This window comes from Cucurbita pepo, chromosome LG09, assembly GCF_002806865.2.
Source record: "Cucurbita pepo subsp. pepo cultivar mu-cu-16 chromosome LG09, ASM280686v2, whole genome shotgun sequence".
Classification (NCBI taxonomy): domain Eukaryota; kingdom Viridiplantae; phylum Streptophyta; class Magnoliopsida; order Cucurbitales; family Cucurbitaceae; genus Cucurbita; species Cucurbita pepo.
The window spans coordinates 176123-196464 of NC_036646.1; the positions used below are offsets into that span (position 1 = coordinate 176123).

General features: G+C 34.5%; 2 protein-coding genes across 3 annotated transcripts; one reads left to right on the forward strand and one right to left on the reverse strand.

Annotated features, from left to right (window-relative positions):
• Positions 1 to 224: 224 nt before the first annotated feature.
• On the reverse strand, positions 225 to 8327 carry LOC111801630 (splicing factor SF3a60 homolog). 2 transcript variants are annotated; one of them, XM_023685686.1, is made up of 13 exons: positions 7989 to 8327; positions 7287 to 7400; positions 5641 to 5742; positions 4286 to 4428; positions 4079 to 4175; positions 3670 to 3834; positions 3368 to 3439; positions 2426 to 2584; positions 2234 to 2311; positions 1639 to 1767; positions 1102 to 1248; positions 651 to 821; positions 225 to 503 (listed from the first exon to the last, which is right to left on the reverse strand). In XM_023685686.1, the coding sequence occupies exons 1-12, from the start codon at positions 8160 to 8162 to the stop codon at positions 675 to 677; spliced, it is 1527 nt and encodes a 508-aa protein (XP_023541454.1). In that variant the 5' UTR covers positions 8163 to 8327; the 3' UTR covers positions 225 to 503; positions 651 to 674. The 2 variants fall into 2 exon arrangements, with proteins under 2 accessions (XP_023541454.1, XP_023541453.1); XM_023685685.1 differs by having other exon boundaries at positions 225 to 821.
• A 628-nt stretch (positions 8328 to 8955) lies between these two features.
• Positions 8956 to 12961, forward strand: LOC111801550 (vesicle transport protein SFT2B). Its single transcript, XM_023685578.1, has 6 exons — positions 8956 to 9387; positions 9506 to 9559; positions 11676 to 11749; positions 12022 to 12139; positions 12436 to 12494; positions 12661 to 12961. The coding sequence occupies exons 1-6, from the start codon at positions 9286 to 9288 to the stop codon at positions 12737 to 12739; spliced, it is 486 nt and encodes a 161-aa protein (XP_023541346.1). The 5' UTR covers positions 8956 to 9285; the 3' UTR covers positions 12740 to 12961.
• The last annotated feature ends 7381 nt before the right edge of the window (positions 12962 to 20342 follow it).

Consider the following 20342-nt stretch of genomic DNA (forward strand, 5'->3'; position numbering starts at 1 on the left):
AATAGAAGAGAATTGTAATGCAATTTAATAAGATCAGAGTAGATTGGAATCCTGTACAGAGAGTCGTACATAAAAGCCAGATAGAAGCGCCAATAATAAATTATAGGAACTGAAATCCTAAACAAAAGTGACGTGTCAGCATCTGAGCGGGGGTGGTCAGAGAAAGGATTCGCAATCACCGTTCAAAAACAAACGAGGAGCGAGGAAAGCTGATGAAAGCAACGTTTTCAGCACTTCCTCATTTTCTATGTAATTGAAATAAGCAAAAAGATAGATGGCGACATTCATGTCGAATTCATAAAAGGAACTTCAAATAATACAGAAAAATAATCTCAGCTCATTTCTAAATCAGAATAGAACGTGATTTCTCAAATTTAGCTTCCAAAAATGCATTACAATCTGACTACGAATAAAATTGGCTAGAGCATTTCATAATCTCCATTCAATCAACATGACCAAGTGCTTCTCCCAAACCTCAACGACCATCTATCCATAATAGGAACCTAAAAAAGAAAGATTTGGAAATAACCCATTTACTAAACCATACAATAAGGAAGCAAGAGAAGGATATATCTTCCTTTCTTCCACAGGTGGTTGACATGGAACTCAGGAGTCAGTTTTGAGTGGAGAGAAATTCAGATGGAAGTTACCGATAAGAAAGAAGTCCATGATTCTTATATCAACCCCTGGCGTTGCAGATCTGTATATGTCTTCTTATTGTAAATGTTACCCTCCTTATCTTCGTATTCTTCTTCCAGATCTGGTCGCCACTTGCTAACTCCTTGTCGTTCTTGAATTCTTTTCCACAAGTCTTTTGCCTCCTGTAAGATCCCATAAGTGAATATAAATTCTAAAAAAATAAAATATCAGCTCCTCTTGTCTACCCTTTCTACTCATTACAGTTGGATTCTTTCATTAGTAATAACAATTGGCCACATATTTGTAAGCTCCCTCCTTGGTTGAGTTTCCTTTACAGTGCATTTTAATTTATCAATGAAAAGTGCAGATCCTTACCAAAAAGAAAAAAGAAAAAAGAAAAAATAATAATAATAATAATAAACGCTCACAGATAGGGAGGTCAAAGTAGTAGCAAAGACCTACCTCAATTGATGTGATTTCATTGAAGTTCTTTGTATTTGGAATACCAAGGCAACGCATTCCATGCTGATGACGCCATTCCTTGAAATGTCGCTCAAAAGCTCTACGACCCCAATAACTATAGTTCCCGCATATCTCGCATTTGAATTCCTGTTGCACAAATTTATCACATTCTCAAGCAAATCTTTCAACGTGAACTTCAAAAAGTTGAAAACAAAAGCAACCACAGCATGCTGTTGAACAATTTAGTTTATGGAAATAACAAGTGCAACTATGATCTCCACAATGTAATGGCTTGAGACTTCGCTGTAGGAAGTTATGTTCTAAGCGATATCATATCATATTTCACTTTCAAACATGCATCAACATATTGGCTTGAAAAGACAAACAAACTAGATACCAGTAAATAAAGTCAAATCCAGAGAAGAATTAAGTACAGTGACTGCTTAGTAAGTGGGCACATAACTATTAAACACCTAATATGCTATATTTCCTTTCCCCTGCTACAGGGCTTGGGCTTTCGTGGAGGTAATGATTTACCTGACCAAGGCCATGAAGCTTGTAGAGCCAGTAAGGTATGGGTTTCCCATCCCAACCCATTGGGAGCTTGAGCGGATTATAAATTTGCTGCTCGTCATCATCACTTTCAGACTCAGCTTGCGTCTCTTCCTGCCAGAATTGACGCATCAGAAGGCTATATTAAATATTCAAAAGATTTAAGTAAATGATGCACGGTTTCTTAAAAGCTCAGTTGCCAACCGGGCATTAACAAACTTGCATAGATACAAAAGATCTCGAACCCACATAATAAACCATCGCTATTAGTGCAGGCCATTCACCATCAAGAAGTAAATTTGGTGACCTTGATAAGGTTCTAACTAGTATTTGAAATCAGTAGACCATAAAGCCAGATTGGGATGCATATGTGCAAACTTTTAAATAAATTTCTGATACAAATATCCATGACACTGTCAAACGGACACTTCTCCAGGCAGACAAAACTTCTGTGGATGACATGCAGGGTAACTATCTTAGATATAAATAATGTATTCCAAAAATTTATCCCAAAATAGCTTAAGGGAGAGAAATAAGGGGGGGTCTCGAAAGGACATAAAACAAACTACTGTTTCCTCACCTCCTCACGTTCTGCTTCAATTTCCTCATATGTTAAGGCTTGCTTCTTAACAATGTTGTCTTTGGTTCTGTCGATAGTCTGAAAGTGACCACAAATAAAACAAATTATCCCAAAATTATTACTTTTGGAATATATACATTATGGAAATTACAAGTAAACAAAGGGATATTTTGATCATTCTCAAAAGCTAACCTCATCCAGAAGATCGCACAATTTTTCAATTTTTGCTTCCATCAGAGCAACTTGTTTCAAATTTTCATTGTGTAGTGAAGCTGCAGCTGCCCCATTCTGAAATGATTGCCGGGACGGTTTTGCAAAGTGTTTTTTGTCCAACAATTGAAGAGGTGTATGCTGCAAAGAATAGGGGTGTCAAATGAACTGTAAAATTAATAAAATAAGATTCCAAGCATTGAAAAAAAAAACAGTGGTGTAAGATTATATGACATCTCAGAAAATAAAACTGTCTGATGTTTCCTACCAGTCAATGCTCGAGGATAATGAGATAAATATTCTTATCACATAGAACATAACTAGCATAAAGGGGGATAGGTTTATTTCAGAAACAAAAATACTAATCAGCAAGTAATATATTGGAAAATCCAAGCATATTGATGACCGCACTAAAACAAGACCCAATCTTCCTTGGTAATGGAAGGACACATAACCATAACAAATTCATGGTTTAAACTATACGTTGGTCATCCTATTGCAATCTAGCCTTAAAATCATACTTTGCTGTCCATTCTTTTTTAATCGATAAGTGAAACTTTCCATTAAAGAAATGAAAAGAGAAGGCAAATATCTTGTAAAGAAAATCAGCACACAAACTAATCTAAAAGACAGGAAAGAAAAAGGTTTTTGCTATACTACGAACATCATACTATGTGTATGTGCTACCACCATAAACTTTCAACAATGCGCTGTTTCCTTTTTACAAGAAACAAAATTTTATTAAAAACATAAGCACAGAGAAAATGGCTCGACAAGCAGTTGTGCTGATAGCACAACGCAGGACCTAAGAAATTAATTCCTCGTTAAAATTACTTATACACACGTGAACCATGCCAGTATGCTTATATTGTAGGTTCACAACATTGATGTCCTATTTTGGGCAAAAAGGCAGTAAAATACTACCTTAGTGAGGAAAAGCCTCTCTGCACGCTGCTGAACTGTACCACCAGTCTTCAGCCCCAATGCTGCCAACCCCTGCCACACAATGATATAACAATGAAGAACAAAGAAAAAGAAAGCCGTCCACCCCCGGCCCTGAAGATGTTTCCTGTTCTTTTGGAAGAATTTTTTCCTCATTATTTCTTATAAAAAAATAAAAAAATAAAAAAATAAAAAAATAAAAAATAATAAAAGCCGTAGTGCAGTAATGCCATATTTAGAACTACCACAACATATATAATATGGCATCAGATATCACTTCTTACCTCCTTCAATCTCTCAGGACCTAGCTCCACCAGCTCTTCTACTGAGCTATAATAGTCAAGATCAATAAGACTAAGCTGGGCAGGATCATGGCCATTATCTTCCACAGTGTTCTCCCATCCTTCAATTGTACCGGTAATCCATTGCTCTTCAAATTCAGATTCAACCTATCAAAAGACCCTCACATAATCAAAATCGTCTTTAGAAAGATGCAAGCCTAAAGTTCTATGCAAACATGCATACAATGGATAGCCTTCGAACAGCACGCTTTCAAATGATTAAAATTTTTGCATGCAGAAAACCATAATGAAAAAAGCCAATTAAGATCCAGTTCCGAGAAGTAAGCCAGCATAATGCATAATTGATAATTGAATGTTAAAATTGGGAAAGAAAACACTATCATATAATAACCTTTGAGAATATACGATCAAGATCTTGTAAGGGCTCTGTACGCTGGAAAAAGTAAGTGAGATAAGCAAGAAGATTCTCCAAGTATTCCCTGTATTGTCTGTATAAAGTAGATATTAGAACTCAAAATAAGACACCATTTATTTACTTTAAAAAAAATCATCAATGAAAGGAACTATCCTATTTGAGAAAGAACTTTGATCTGCTTACCTTGAATTCTTTAGTTTGCGAGAGATTTTCTGGGGCTGTGAAAAAACATCCAGGTAAGAAGAGTACTCGATGGCCTCTCCAAATTTCGAATTAATATACTGGTTGTAGAGTTCGTGCAAGTCAAGATACCGTCCAAATGCTTCCTAAAACATAAACAAGTCAATAAATGAAACGGGAAATATTGATACACATGCAGATTATACATAAAGGGAGTTAGAATTTCCAATTTCATTCATGCATGTAACAAAACAATATTGGAAATTCTATTACCAACCTTGAACTTTCACATTTACATTGTTTTGGTCCTCACAACTTTTTAGTCCTTAAAATTCATAAATACTCATTTGATTCTTGTTCACACATTTTTTACATTTTGATATTATATTTAACATAAACCATACATCAGCTATTTTTCAAATTGGATATCAAACTTATGTGTAACTTAGAACAAAATTTTCATATAGTGCATATAAAATTTCTATTAAATTGTAATACAAAATTTAGCTGCAAGGAACAAAGTAGATATTTACTTGAAGTTCAAGAACAAGAGATAAACATTTAAAAGTAAAATAATAAAAATCAATGAAGTATGGAACTTTAGGAACCAAAATAAGATTTGAATCAACAATTAACCCACCAAAAGGAGCTCTCTCAAGATGACCCCCACTAGTTAACACAAGCCCATAACTAAGCATTGCTTAATCTCAAAGACTGAAATTTATTCTCTTAGAAAAAGATAAGCGGTTTAAGGCTAAGAAATAAATTATGAGATCTTATTATTACCACTAACAGTTTTGTATTCCAAAAACAACCTTTCATTAAAATGAAGAAATGCAAGAAAGCCAAGAAAAGGCCAGACAAACATGAGAACCAGCAAAAGATGAGGCCAACGAAAAGTGGCAGCCCAAAAAAAGGAGCCCAACCAACTATTCTACAAGAAAAGACCCCAATACAAAAGAATAAGACCTAATAACATCAAAAAACAACTTTTGGTTATTATGACCAAAGTGAATTCTCAAGGGTGAATTTACCTTTGCCAGATGAGGCAAATTTGTACATTGCATTAATACAAAAAATTAGAAAATAAAGACTTAAGCTCCCAATCACTAGGCAATAGAAAAGGCTCTTCTTTGATAAGAATGCATTGTGTCATACTCAAAATCTAATTATGACACCATAAAAACATGAAAATGCAAGCATGAGGTTTGTTTTCATGATTGGACTTGGAGCATGTTTCCATACATGGCCTGCAATGAGGCAGTAGATCAATTTCACGAAAATACAGGTTTCACCATGAAAGAACTGAAGTCGAGCAATTCTATGCAAATTCAAGGTAAGAGAAGAAACAGAGAGACCTCTCCACTGAACTCAATTTGTGGTTCCTCTTTGAGTAGACCATCCTCCTCATTAACATCAACAACCCGTGCAGCTGGATGCCTTCTATGGTATTCACGAATCTGCGCACAAAGTAATTTGACTTTGAAATAATAATTCAGATTTACTAGTGAACACAAAATTATATTTTCTTCATTCATTGGAGTATTGTATTTACTAAGTTTTCTAAGAAACGTGCCTCTACAGTTGAGCAAGCATAGGAATATCAATGAACTTTCCAGTTGGTCGTCCAAGCTAGACCTAACTTCAAAAGGTTTTGGGAAGAAATGTAGGAATAGAATTTTCACAAGCATCTTAAATACAAACCTCTCTATAACTACCAACGTCAAGCAAAGAGGAAAAATCTTTGCCTCTAGAGGTACAGGTAAGGTTTTCCTTTTTTTTCTTTTTTCTTATATTACGGCTGATTCTCTTGAGGTTCTCAAGCAGTGTATGTTGAAGGTTTCATTTATCACTTCCTAAATTAATGATATGCTTCTCTCCAGCTGAATTAAAAAAAAACCAAAACCTTTCAACATTATCCAAAAAAATTAAGGAAGCATCGAGTCTGAAATCTAACCTATCCAAAACCACACTCCTTAACATAAATTTTCCAAAAGACAGCCTAAAATCAATTGCTACCTACATTAGCAGTAGCGTAGAGGAATGGCCCTCTTCCCGCCTTGGCTTGCCTCTCATGACAACCCTCACAAGGCCTCCTTTTGAAACTTGATACTTGCAAGCTTGAAAGGCAAAACAACACCCCTCTTTAAGGCAGGCTGACAGTAGACTAGCTCTTACCTCACAAAGTCTCCTTTCAAAACTTGATACTAGCAAGGTTGAAGGCAAAACAACACCCCTCTTTAATGCAGGTTGACAGTAGACTCGCTCTCACTCAAGCCATCTTTCCGAACCTCCACTTACTCCATGTCCCTCTTCAAAAGGCCAAAGTTGGTAAACATCATTGAAAAGATTCTAGGGAACTTCTAGATACTCGGTTCCCATCATGTTCTTTGAAGCAAACATTCTCAGTTTTGCACTAGAAAAAACCCATGCACGCACACAGTTTTGCTTTGGTTGGTAACTCTTGCTCGGCTGTATCAATAGTCAAAGCAGTATTGATTGTTTTGCCTCTCCCTAATTTGTGCTACATATGTTAAGCAAGCCAAAAAACTCAATGACATCTTCTCCTCACTAGCCCTCATGCCTGTAATTTCTAGAAAACTATCTTCAGCAACTTCAATTGGGTGAATCCTCTCCCAAACGCTCTCAAAAGAAACCCTGCACTCATATTGGATGCGCAGCCATTTAAAAATGAAGTTAAAATTTTGTGGGTCACTTCATTTTTGTTGCCTATATGGCCTGAAAGAAATAGTAGGGCTTTCTTAGGCAAAGAATTTCTTTGGACAATTATTGGGGAGAAAATGCCTTCTATGGCTACCCATCTACATTTTTTTTACATTTCATTTCATGAAGGACATTACCTCTTATTAAAATAAATAAATAATAGAATGCTACACTTGAACTGCATCCCTTTTCTCCAGATTCACCAGCTCACATTCAAGTGAAATATTTAAATAAATTCTGAAATAGATAGATGCTAAGATAATGAAACATAGCTACTGACCTCTTTCAGTCTATCATAAAATGCACTAAAAACGTTGGTTCCTAAAGTTGTTTGCCCTCCAAGTGCCGCAATCTCATCTTTCCTGGCATTATCCTTATCTTCATAAATCTCAACCTGCACACAAAAGCAATAATGGCGGAGAGGGGGTAGAAAAGAGTTCAGTCCAGATTAAAGAAAAGCATGCCCGTCAAGCAACGATAATATAAGGAGACTAGCACAAATGAAACAAAATAACCCATCTAGCTTATTAAAAAATTTATTCAAAACATGAATTTTGCAAAACTCATTTTTCCCAACTCAAAGAAAACTGCCCAATCTTCCATCATCAAGCTTCCTAATTGGAGCATATCCTAATTTGTATGGTTCCCCTTCCATTCCATTTTAAATCCAAAATTGTGGTGAAGAGAGAATTAATTATTTTCAAGCGAAATGAAAAATTTTATATGAACTTTCGCAGTCATAGTAGAGTATGCTAATAGAAGCAAATAAATCTCTTCCCAAATGCCGCGAAATGAAATTCTTCAACTTGCTTGTCATTGGAAATTTTAAAATTCAAATGCAGACGCCCACCCTACAAGAAAACAAAAAAATCCCACCAAAGAGGGCCTAAAACCTAAAACGTCCATGCCCCATTACGTCCTCAAATGTTCAACGCCAGCAGACAGAAATCACAGAAAATATTAAGCATAGAGAGGAAAGTACGAGCTTGTCGGTGGTGGACACGATGGTGTCGATCATGTTGCGGACTCGGTGACTCTGTAGCAAACGGTCCCGGCCGGAAGCAGGTTCATTTTGGAGCTCCTTCACTACAAGCCGCTCAAGTCGCTCCACCTCCTCGTGCGAAGACCGGGTCACCTCTAGTAGCGTAGACGACATGTTAAGTCACCAATCTGGTCTCTCTCACTGTCAGCTTGAGCCCTCGGTTGCTGGTGCAGATTCAGGCGCAAGCGCAGCTTCGCGCCAGAGCTTGAATTGAAGATGCTTCCTCTGAAAGAAGGCCTTCGAGATTTCGCAGTTTAATTTGGGGCTCTTTCTTTAAATTCATTTTATATCCAATTAACATTTTGAACGATAATATAAACCCTTTTCTTTCTTTCCAAACAATTATTTTTCTTTAGTACATTTTCATAAATGAAATTTTTAAAAAACATTTTCATAAATGAAATTTTTAAGAAACATTTTCATAAATGAGAATGAGGGGATTTTAGTTTAAACAATTTTTTCACTTATACCATGCCTAAAACCCTACTTCACATTTTGTATATATATATATATTTTTTTTGGGTCAGATCTATAGCGGTAACTACTCCTCTTTCGATGCTCAAAAAGAACAACTCTTATATGAGTCCCTTTGGCCAGTATTCTCCTATCTAGTGTAGCTTTTTGGAACTGCGAGACTTCATGTATTATTTGAATGACGATGATAAAGAATTATTTTGGAAGGAGATTCGTATACATGTTTGACGCTTGACGAGGGGATTTACTGTTAAGAAGTTTATCCTCTTATTTTTCCATATCTAGTTGATATTTTTTATTAATTGTATTGTTTATATGATCGAAAGTACTTTTTCGACCGTAGTTTGAGGATCGACTAAACCCTAATTCTCCAAATTGTCTAACTCAAAATATTGTACACATTCACCTTGGAACCCGGGCTCGACTTCGAGAGAGAGAATGAACACGACTCCCTCTTTCTTCCTACTCTACCATCCAAAACAGGTTGATGGTTCAAAGTTCTAGAATAGGGTTCATTTGTCATCCATCATAGAATTAGAATTAAAATCTCATATTGGTTGAAAGTGCTTCATAACTCAAAATTGGCTCGAAAGTGCTTTATTGGTTGAGCCTCTAGCACGTGGGTTTGGTTTACCTACGAGCAATCAGCATTCCTCAAGTCCCACGTCTTCCAGCCAAAGGTCCACCGTCCTCTCGTATCCGAAACTTTGGTCGACACCTTCGAAGACCACGGGAGCTCACCCAATACTGAATTTCCATCAAAATGTGGAAGCTCGGCCTAGCCGTATTTGGCGATGATGAAGAGCGTGGTCAGAGCTTGCTGGACGAAGATTCGGAAGATCTTTGCTCTCTAACTCCTGTACAGGTACTTTAAACAACGATCAGAGAGCTCCACTTGTGGAAATTTTTATGGATTTTGCTTTTTGTTATTTATTATTATTTTTTTTTCAGTTTTCATACTGTGTTGGATTTTTGATGAACAGAGACTATACGGGTTTGGAGGCTGCTTGACCGGGGGCGTGGTCTGCATGATCGTGGTATGAACATTTAAGCGATTTCTTCATTTGATACAATGGCATATATGTTTTTTCTGTATGCATCTTGTGTAAATGGCGAACAGCTTTGATGATAATTTTGGATTTGGACCTAAGTTACGCTCTGGGTATGATCGGTAACTCGGGTTTTCTTTATTTCCATTGATTGTCTTGGGATGTAAATAAGATTTTTATTCTCTCACTATTCACTGGTTGGTCCTTGGGACTTCAAGAATGAATTAAAAAAGCACAACAAACAAGGAAGGTATTATTGATTTGGAATAGAAAGCCAAGGAATTTCCTCTAAGAAGGGAATGCTAAAGAAAAATCAAGTCGCTTGGTTCATTGGGAGATTGTTTCTACCTATTGAAAACGGAGGACTCGAGATTTGGATTTCAATGAAGGAAAACGGACCTTAGTTATCCAATGGATATGGCGGACTTTCTACCGATTCTGATGAGTTGTGGAACGAGACTCAATCCAATATCTATGGAGAGAACAGAGGAGGTTAAGTATAGGAGGGTTAGGTGTTACTGATTTATTGAAGCATTCACTAGAATTGATGTGGCAAATTGAAGGAAAACGTTTTACCTATTATTCTCTTTCTTTGTTGATTTCCAATCAGAGAGTTTTCATGTAATTCACCTTTAGGTGTTGGGAGTTTTTACTCCCTTTATTTCGTTCGCAATGAAATACGTTTCTCTTCTCAAAAAAATTGAAAGATGTTTTTCTCCTTAAAAGAAATGTAAGGAAAGCCTTATTCTAGAGACTTCTGGGTGGGTCGGAAAGGGAAGTCATCTGTTGGGAGGATTTGTTAGAATGTCTGTAGTTTCTGCAGACAAGAAATGACCGTAGGTGAGGCTTGGGAGGATGTTCTTGGAATATGACAACGTTGAGAACCTAACTGACCAGAAATTGGCATTGAGCAAGAAGTTGTTTGCAGCAATCATGTGAGATCCCACCTTGATTAGGGAGGAGAACGAAGCATTCTTTATAAGGGTGTGGAAACCTCTCCCTAGCAGACGCGTTTTAAAAACCTTGAGGGGAAGTCCGAAAGGGAAAGCCAAAAGAGGATAATACTGGCTAGCGGTGAGCTTGGACTGTTACAAAATGGTATCAAAGCCAGACACCGGGTGATGTGTCAACGAGGAGGCTGAGCCCCGAAGGGGGTGGACGCAAGGCGGTGTGCCACAAGGACGTTGGGCCACGAAAAGGGGTGGATTGGGGGGTCCCACATCGATTGGAGAAAGGAACGAGTGCCAGCAGGGATGTTGGTCTCCGAAGGGGGGGGGGGGGNGATCCCACATCGGTTGGGGAGGAGAACGAAACATTCTTTATAAGGGTGGGCTCCAAAGGGGAGTGAATTGTGAGATCCCACATCGGTTAGGGAGGAGAACGTTTTAATATCCGCTAGCGGTGGGCTTGAGTTGTTACAAATAAGGAAAGAAGCCCTGAGTAAGTTCCCTTCTTTGTGTGGACATTACGTGATGAGGTGTAAATTCAGCTGAGGGGAGGGATTCAAAGGGAACTCATATGGTTTTAAAACCCTGTTAGTGCATCCTTTGTTGCAAAGAAGAAAAGGGACAAAATCGCCTCTTTTTTCCCTGTTACTACTGTTAACTGTGTTGAGAATCTCAACTCAATAAAATGCTGTGCACTTATAAAAGTCAGTAAAAAAGGATGTTATCCCATTGTTATCGAGTAACAGACTTGAGACGAAAGCTAAAATCATATGGGTTAATGCATTAAAAGCAATTTGGGGTTTGCAGTTAGGTGGAAATACATGATTCACAAACAAAAATCTTCTTCAACATTGCATTATCTTAATCGGTAAACAATGAGCCTGTTCGAAAGTTAAAGATAATTGTCAATGACGTAATGCGTTACTGGCTATTTGTCCTGAACCAATGTCATACCCTTTTCACTGCACAGTATCAAACAGATGATTTTGTTCATTGTTCTTTCTTAATCAGTGATATTTTTATCTCATGTTTTTTCCCTCTGAAATCCCATTTGGATTTTTATGATTCTAGAATAACATACCCCATCTCTGTAGTCTTGCTAGCTCTTTTGCTGGAACTGCATTTGATGTGTTTGCTCCATTTTTTTCTTGATGCAGTCACTGCTTGTTTTTGCCAAGCCAATTAAATTTGCTGCACTCTTTACATTTGGCAATGTTCTGGCAGTCGGAAGGTTGGTTAACCAGCTAAATTAGACAGCTCTTTTATAACATTTTTTATGTCAGCAGTTAAGAAGTATTGCTAGGAGCAGCACTTTTGTTTACTTTCATTGCCAATTCATTGTTCTTGTTTGCATCTAATTCTTTTGTAATCTTCTATTTCATAAATTTCCTCAGAAGAAGTCTATTGGTGTACAAACAAAAGGACCCTTTAATGTTTTTTTTTTCACTGTGTTGTTCCTTTTCCTTGAGGTATTAATATTCTAAACCGCCTCTTATTTGGCAGCACAGCTTTCCTCTTTGGACCTGGGCAACAAATGCGAATGATGTTTGATTCAGTTCGTATATATGCAACTGCTATTTACCTGGGATGTGTTGTGCTAGCTCTTATTTGTGCTCTCTTGGTAAGTTACAATTCAAAATGCATATGACATTTGACATCATGGGGGAAAACAGACTTTAATTCCTAGCACACACAGATATTCAATAAACAATCTTCTAGACATCTTTGATATTAGACAGTATGTTGGTCTATTCCACAAAATCTCCCATCAGACCGTTTTAGCATTGTTTTCCTTTAAATCTTGAATAAAACATGTATCAAAATGTTATATGAACTTGAAATGGACCTGCAAACAGTTAATGCCTCATCTTTTAGTTTGTAATTGTGTTTCTTTGCTATTTCTTTTTCATTTTTCAGATCCACAATAAGATCTTGACAGTGATTGCGATGACAAGTGAGATATGTGCACTTATATGGTACGTTTAACGTTTTCATTGACCTTCCTCTGTTTGATTCAAGTTTCTTGAAACTAGAGGATAAAGGCTCTTCTTCGTTGGAAAATGTGTTTAATCATACCTTCCGAGACTTTTCTTGAATCTAAACTAGAATGGGCCATGACTTTCTTGGTTTATCCTGTTCCAGGTATAGTTTGAGCTATATTCCATTTGCCCGGAGGATGGTCTCTGAATTGATGATCCGATTTTGTGACACAGAACTATAGACAATGAAACTTGCGATGATGACTGATGATTCAGTCTCTTCAAGATCTGGGATTTCCTTTTGTCCTTGTTTTTATTTTAGTGAGCACAAAACCAGTTGAAGATTTGTTTTTATTTTTATTTTTTATATTTATTTGTTTTTATTTGTCCACATAAATGTATAATCCAAAGCCAGTTCAATGCTTGTGCTAATCTTCTAATGTAACAGCATTCTTTTCGCAGAATTAACTTAGTGATCTGTCTCTCTCTCTCTCTCTTTTTTTTCTCAAAGGGAAATGATTTTCCAGGTAAAACAAAATCAGGACGTTTAGAATGGAAGTAGGGAGCCCAATCGTCGTGCAATGAGCTTCAGCTTACAATCAGCAAATTGGGTCATTCTCCAGGTTAGCAGCAACAACTACTTTTTCTAGAGATTTTGATTTGGTCCTTTACATGAATTTTTTTTACATTTTTTCACCTTAAACTGCCACTAAATTCAAAAGGTTAAAATTATCAACCTATGTAAAACTCATCTAATTTACGCAAATGCTTCCCAACCAAGAGGTCAACAGTTCAAATTCCCCAACTCCCAAAAACTCCCAATGTCGTTGAACTCAAAATTCAAGAAGTTTAAGTTGATAAGCTAGAGTATATTTGTCTATCCTTAACATTTAAAACCACAAACTCAACCAACCTTCAAAGGAAGAAAAAAACAGCCCTATTAGGAAAGCCTGGCTCTCTTTTCTTGACTGTCTTGTCTTTCAGAATACATTTTTATGGTTTCGTTCATAGTAGTCGGACACAACGTAATGATATTTCATTTGGGTTAACGGCTGGGCTGCAAGCCCATAAAAACCAACATAGTAACTCAGGTCAGAGCGGCTGGCAATATTTTAATCGCCACTTGCCAGTTAGGTTCTGAAAGTGAAATCTAGAGATACTTTGCCTGTATGACCTCTCTTATGACTGAAGAATAAAATATTGTGTATGACACAAACCTTGCATCTTAACACCATGTGGAAAACTTTTCAGTTTTCACCTACCTCAATGGCCACCCCCCACCTACCCATGTGGGGATTTGCCTTCTTCAACCGCCATACCTCTCTTCCAAGTTGATCAAAATTGTCTTCTTAATTGTTGGCTTTCAACTCATCACATTCAAGGTAACACATGTCTGGTCTACTCAGCATATGGCCCCTGTTACGCACATGCATTTTACCATAATACCCTCTTTCTAGAAATGATGGAAACTCCGTTGCTTTAACCTTTTGTGGAGCTTGTTCTGTGAGAAATCTGGTTGTGTCTTTTGATTCTGTTGGACTATTTAAAGCTTCTGCGAGGTTAGGGGAGGAGTAAGGGCATGGGAATCAATTGTTTCGACCTGTGATTACAGAAAAGCTGGTTTTTATTATTATTATTATTATTATTTTTGTGTGTGTGTTTTGGCAAAAAGTGCCCATTATATTTAGTGGTTAGGCTGAAAGTGTCTAGACGTGAAAAACTAATGCACTACTCTGTAGAAAGAATCTCTTTGGTTTTTAATGGGAAAAGAGTGGATCTGCCTCCCCTTTGAATCTTTCAGAGTGATATAATAAAGAATTAATCTCGTGCGGGTAAAGGCTTGAGGTGGTTGGTGTACGCCTCTAGGTTGAAAACTTAATAACTTAGTCATATTGTGACAATCTCTTCAAATAATTTTTCGTTGAAATTTAATAAAACAAAATTAGAGAACAGGTGGTGGCTATGAGTAGTGGCTATGAGTAGGACTCTAATTTTCTAATTCTGTATAAAAATTAAATATCCATATTATTTCCGTTTCTGTTCTTTGAATATTGTTTTGGTTTTCAATTTAAACTGCACACCAACCCACCTTCTTGATGACATAAACATGCATTAACCACATTTAATGGTGGCTTAAAGACTTTCTTTTTCTCTTTCATTTTCCTCCATACTTTATGCATTAACCTAACTTGTTTCCTATTTCCCATTCCCTTTCTTCTCTCTTTCCTAGAAATCAACTCAAATCCTTTCTTTCTAAGGCAAATGTTTTATTTCGTCAAGAAAGTGATTTTGAAAATTAAAGGAACTGTTTCATTTAGGAAAAGAAAGTTTGTGAAGGATGATGATTCCCACCAAAAATTTAGTTATCGGGTATGTTAATTCCATATGAATCAATACTGAGAAGCCTTTACCCGTTATTCTAGCAATGACATCAAAGATGAAATAGAGTTCTCATATCTTTGTGGTTAGTGAAAATCAATCATTAGACTTGATTTGTTGTCCTTTCTTTTAGATTAACCAATCACTTTTAAGACGAAAGTATAGTTGTTATATAAGACAGCGGAAGTGAAACTAACCTCCATGGCAAGATTATTAGTTTTCCCTTTCTGTTATCTAGAGAAAGGGATGTAGCCATATTTGTGTGTCATATTCTTAGACTATTATCTATGGGCTAAATAAATTATATGAAATTTACCATTGGAAGTGTTATAATCACCCTATATTCATTCTAAAATTTCATAAATGACCGGTTTGAGTGACAAAAATAAGAATAATGTGAGCTCAGTTATGGCTCTGGTGACCGTTTTTGTTTTTAGTGTTCTTGAACACGTGCTCTGTTTGTTTGCTCTCTTTTCTGCTTTTCTTTTTATGGAAACTCATTTTTTGATGTTTGAGTTTCGTGATAGCTATCACGTTGTAAGGATGGTAGACTCCGTTTCGTAATAATTTTATTTGTCGGCGTGACCTTTGGAATCTTGAAGGAGTGAAGGCCTAAACCCTAAGGGACCCTTAACCATTTAGATGGCCATACTTACTTTTCATCACTATTTTTTTATTCTTAAAGAATTATTTTCTACTACAGTTTGACCACATTTATAGCTCATACTACCAAATATAATGATTGATATAAAAAAATCATGTCTTTTTTAATCTTAAGCTACCTCATAATCAAATTAATCAAATTCGATATTTGACCTTTAACCAATAAATGTGGCTAATAAAACTATATTATATAAATCTTAGATTTCATGAATGTAACAATAAAGTGAGCATAGCTTACTAGTAATTGATATTCTCAATAGAATCCCTTTTTATTTATTAACCTTTACAATAGCACACATTAAAACATTAACGCACATTTATTTTACATTGGTCAAGGTTGGGTCGAAATAACGGAAAACATTCTTAGGATCAAATGTCGACAAAACTAACCTTTATTCAAGCTTTGATGAGTTAGTATATATCGCTTGGTCAAGATTGGGTCAAAATAACGGAAAGCCTTCTTTGGATCAAATCTCGACAAAACTAACCTTTATTCAAGCTTTGATGAGTTAGTATATATCGCTTGGTCAAGATTGGGTCAAAATAACGGAAAGCATTATGTGGATCAAATCTCGACAAAACTAACCTTTATTCATGGTTTGATGAGTTAGTATATATCGCTAGATTTTGTATGATTTATTGGACCGTTTTATTTGACACTTGTAACAATATTTCTTATTTTATGGAATGTGTATGCCGTTATAGCCAAATAGTAAAATATGGATATGAGAGGTTTAAATTCATCTTTTACCATTTTTTTAATTCGATGGTATAGAACATGATTCGAATCTCGAACACTTTGATAAGTTAATTTGGGTTAATTTGGGGTGATTTACAAAGTTTATGAAATGATAGTATAAGTTGAAGCACTCTTCATTTAAAATGTTACATTATTTGTCTATTTTTTAAAGTACAAAGTAAATTGACTGACACCATTTTCTTTTAATAACAATAATAATAATAAATAAATAAATAAATAAAACAGATTGTTTTGTATTAGAATATTAGGCTACATGTCAGGGTTGGTTACACAATTTTGTCTCTATTTATGATGACATCCCTCTCCTTTCCTTTTTTTTATACATCTTTTTAAAAAAAGAGAAAACATGACTTTCGTTTATGCTCCCTTCATCAATAAATTACCAAATTTCTTTTTTCCAACCTGGATTAAATTATTATAAATAGTCTTTATAGTTTTGTACGTTAAAGTCTTTGTTACCATAACTATAGAATAAAACTATAATTTTTAAAATTATTAATTTTTTTATTTTTTAATTTTTAAAAAAGTGAAGTATGGGAGAGATGTGGGCAAGAGCTAAATAAAGCAATATAGTATTGGCTTTGGGTTACACAAATTTTTTTAATGGCGTTATTTTGGAGACAAATAGGGATGGGAAATGGAAGGAAATTAGAAGATGGTGCACATGCTTCCTCTTATATTTGCATACCTAACCTACCTTTACTTGGACTCTCCAATTTCATCATACTATCTCCCATATAATTTATCTTATTTTCTTATTTTATAACACGATCTATAATATACGATCTTATAATATATGGGCATTAATTAAGTTTAAGACAAAGTTGAATCCAAATTCTCTTCTTATTGCCAAAAGTCTTTTATAAATTTGGTTTTTGTTAGGAGGAAATATCTAATTGAGATATATCTAACTAACCCTTTTTTAAATTAATCTTTTAACCTAAATTCAAAAGTTTATATTATTTTAAGAACACATGAATGGAGACCATATTTGGTAGTTAAAAGAATCGGATACAAACAAATTTCTCAATGGCAATTTTATGTTGAGTGACCTTGAGAGATATCCCACGAGGTGGGGGCAAAGATGAAGATATCTTCACCTTCCTCGTTCTCATCTCTATCGTCGTCTCCTATTTCAATATCCATCTTTGCATAAAATTTCATGTATTTTTACAAAGATTGGATCTTCCCCTTATTCGTTCTTGTCCTCGCCTCCTATTTTAATACTCTTATCTACAAAAATTTCTATGTATTTTACAGGGATCGAGTTACGCAACGAATTTTTCCTATTTTTTATATGTATAGCAAAGTATGGTAGGGAGTAAGCGGTGACGGGGACATGACCGTGAATATAATCCTCATCCTCGATAAGTTTAGTTTAAGGGAAGAAATCTCTCTCGATATCCTTTCTTAAATAGGAATTTTCATAAATGAAGAATTAGAAAGCAAAACTCCAAAACCCCAAAACCAGTTAGACTTTTGGAAAAAGGAGAAAAAGAAAGCTTTACACTAAAGGGAACTTTTCATTTGAATATTTTATTTGTAATTAAATTTTCATTGGTTAACAAACATTAATTCAAATTCCAAAAAATAAAATTATATAAAGGATAAAATATCACAAATTATGCTCTTTTCTATTGTTTATTAATTTTTTAAAATTACAAATACTTTATTTACTTTATATATTAGAATCTTTTTTGTCTTGATGTTCGTGAATATAATAAATAAATAACCCACTCCATTAAACCAACCCATTCAAGGTCAAAACCTCCAATTTTATTTTTCCTTTTAATTTATTGGTATCCTTATTGTCCCTTGAATAACGTGAAATTATTTAATAATTGCGGAGATTTCCATGTTCTCTCATTATTATTATTATACTATATGATAAAAATGTGAACATAAAAATATAACATATGGTTTGGACGCTTAATGTAAGGATTGCTATCAAGTTTAAATTTGTCACACGTCTCCTTGCCTTTTCTTTTTCTTCATAGGTTAAGAATGGTTGAATTATTACTATTTATTATTATTTTTATCTAAAAACTACTTTTACGTTAGATTTGATATAAAGTCACGAAAAGGGAAAAAAAAAAAAAAGTTGTTGCCGAAACAAATAATTTGAGTAGATTATGTCGAATATAAAGAAAATAAACATTTCAGATAACCGTTCATATAAAAATAATTAGTTTGATTAAAAAAATAACGAAACAAAAATAAGTCACATTTTAGGTTTAAAGATAAAGGGAAAGGATAATAAGCATTTCATTTTGTCAACACGTAGAGATTGTGGTTAGTGCATGTTGCCAACACGTAGAGCTCACGGGTTTGTTTGGTTTGGTTCTCTTCTAACCTAATTCACAATGAAGTGAGAAGAGTGCACGGAGAATCTCTTTTCAATGCCTAAATAAGCTAAACAACAGAGTTGGTATGACAAAGACACGCTAGTGTGCTTAAAAAAAGTCAAACAACTTAGCAACATCATTCCCCGATCCTAAACGTATAATATGAATGGTAATGAAGCAACTTTACAAGCTACGTCCTCTCTCCTAAAATAAATTCAAAATTGGGTGCATTTTTCCTAACCATTTTAAAAAATAAACAAAAATAAAACTTTATATTATAATATTTGGACTCTTGGATGAAGGAGATGATCAACATAATTGAATAGCAACAACTCCAATAAAAAAGGAGAATAAAATCAAAATTTTAAATCTTTATTCTCACGTAATTCTCTTAAATAGATAATCAATATATAAAGCATATTTTTACTTTTACAAGGTATATATATATATATATATATATATACTATTTTAGTATTACAACTTTCAAAATTATACCCATAAATAACCTTGTAAACACACCAAAGTCTTTCATAAAGGTCCAAAAAAACCAAAACAAACATATTTCCNATATATATATAATACAATTGAATCTTTGCTTTTTTCACTTTTATTATATTATATGCTTCAGATTCCCTTTGAAAGGCAATATTTTTATATGTTCTGGGTGGAAAAAATAAAGCCTCCCTTTTTATTTTCCCCATTTTATTTTTATATTGCAAAGTGGCACATGGATGGCTATAATTATGGATACCATATATTTATTTTACATTCCTTCTTAAATAATTCAATATTCATATTTAATGGCTGAAGTATAAATTATTTCTTACTAATAAAACATTTGATCTTAATTAAAAAAAATTCTATCATTGTTAGTAATATCTTTAGAATTTATTTCGTAATATTTAACTATAATATGTGACAATTAAGTTAATGGGTTTATTTCTAAAAATAAAATGATTTTAAATGAGATATAAATTATTTCTTTATATGGATCAAATTTGCTTTATTTATTTATTTAATTATTTCTTTTGTAAAAAAAGAAAGGTATAATACTTAGTTACACACGTGTTGGGTAATGGATGCGGCAAGCAAACCGTGTGAACACCTACGACGTCGTTGCCTAGCTTAAAATAGCCACTGCCACTACCCTTCAACCTGAAATATAACATACTTTCCACAATAAATAAATACAATAAAATATATACATATACCTCCTTGTATTATAATCTAACATTAGAAAAAAAAATGTTAGGAAAATAATTGTATGAATATAAGTTTTTTTTTTTTTTTTTTTTTTTAATATACATTTAGGAGAACAAAAACAAAGATTCAAAAAGATGTGATTCATGCCATGTTTTAATTTTTNCGTGAAAATCCGTATGATTGATATATGATTGATAATAGAAAGTCCTTATAGCTTTCATTTTCTTCCCATGAAACCCGTATAACTTTATTTGCTAGTCTCCGTCCCACCTACTCCGCTACTCGTTCTCTCTAATATCAAAGTTGCTTATCGCGTGGAGCCAAAATGTTATTTATGGTAATTATTAACGTAAATGAAATTCGATTTAACGTAAGACGAGACAAATGACAAGTCAACTCTATGACGTTTTTTTTAACGTGACGTACTCTCTTAATAATTTATATTATAGTATATAGATTTGAAGTCAGAGGTGTAGAAAGTATGATTATTTGTGT

Coding starts and splice junctions, on each gene's coding strand:
- LOC111801630 (XM_023685686.1), bottom strand. CDS start 8,162: ATGTCGTCTACGCTACTAGAGGTGACCCGGTCTTCGCACGAGGAGGTG. Junction 4,176..4,285: donor CGCAAACTAAAGAATTCAAG/GTAAGCAGATCA, acceptor TACTTTATACAG/ACAATACAGGGAATACTTGG. Junction 3,440..3,669: donor GTCCTGAGAGATTGAAGGAG/GTAAGAAGTGAT, acceptor ATTGTGTGGCAG/GGGTTGGCAGCATTGGGGCT.
- LOC111801550 (XM_023685578.1), top strand. CDS start 9,286: ATGTGGAAGCTCGGCCTAGCCGTATTTGGCGATGATGAAGAGCGTGGT. Junction 9,388..9,505: donor GCTCTCTAACTCCTGTACAG/GTACTTTAAACA, acceptor TTTGATGAACAG/AGACTATACGGGTTTGGAGG. Junction 11,750..12,021: donor AATGTTCTGGCAGTCGGAAG/GTTGGTTAACCA, acceptor CTTATTTGGCAG/CACAGCTTTCCTCTTTGGAC.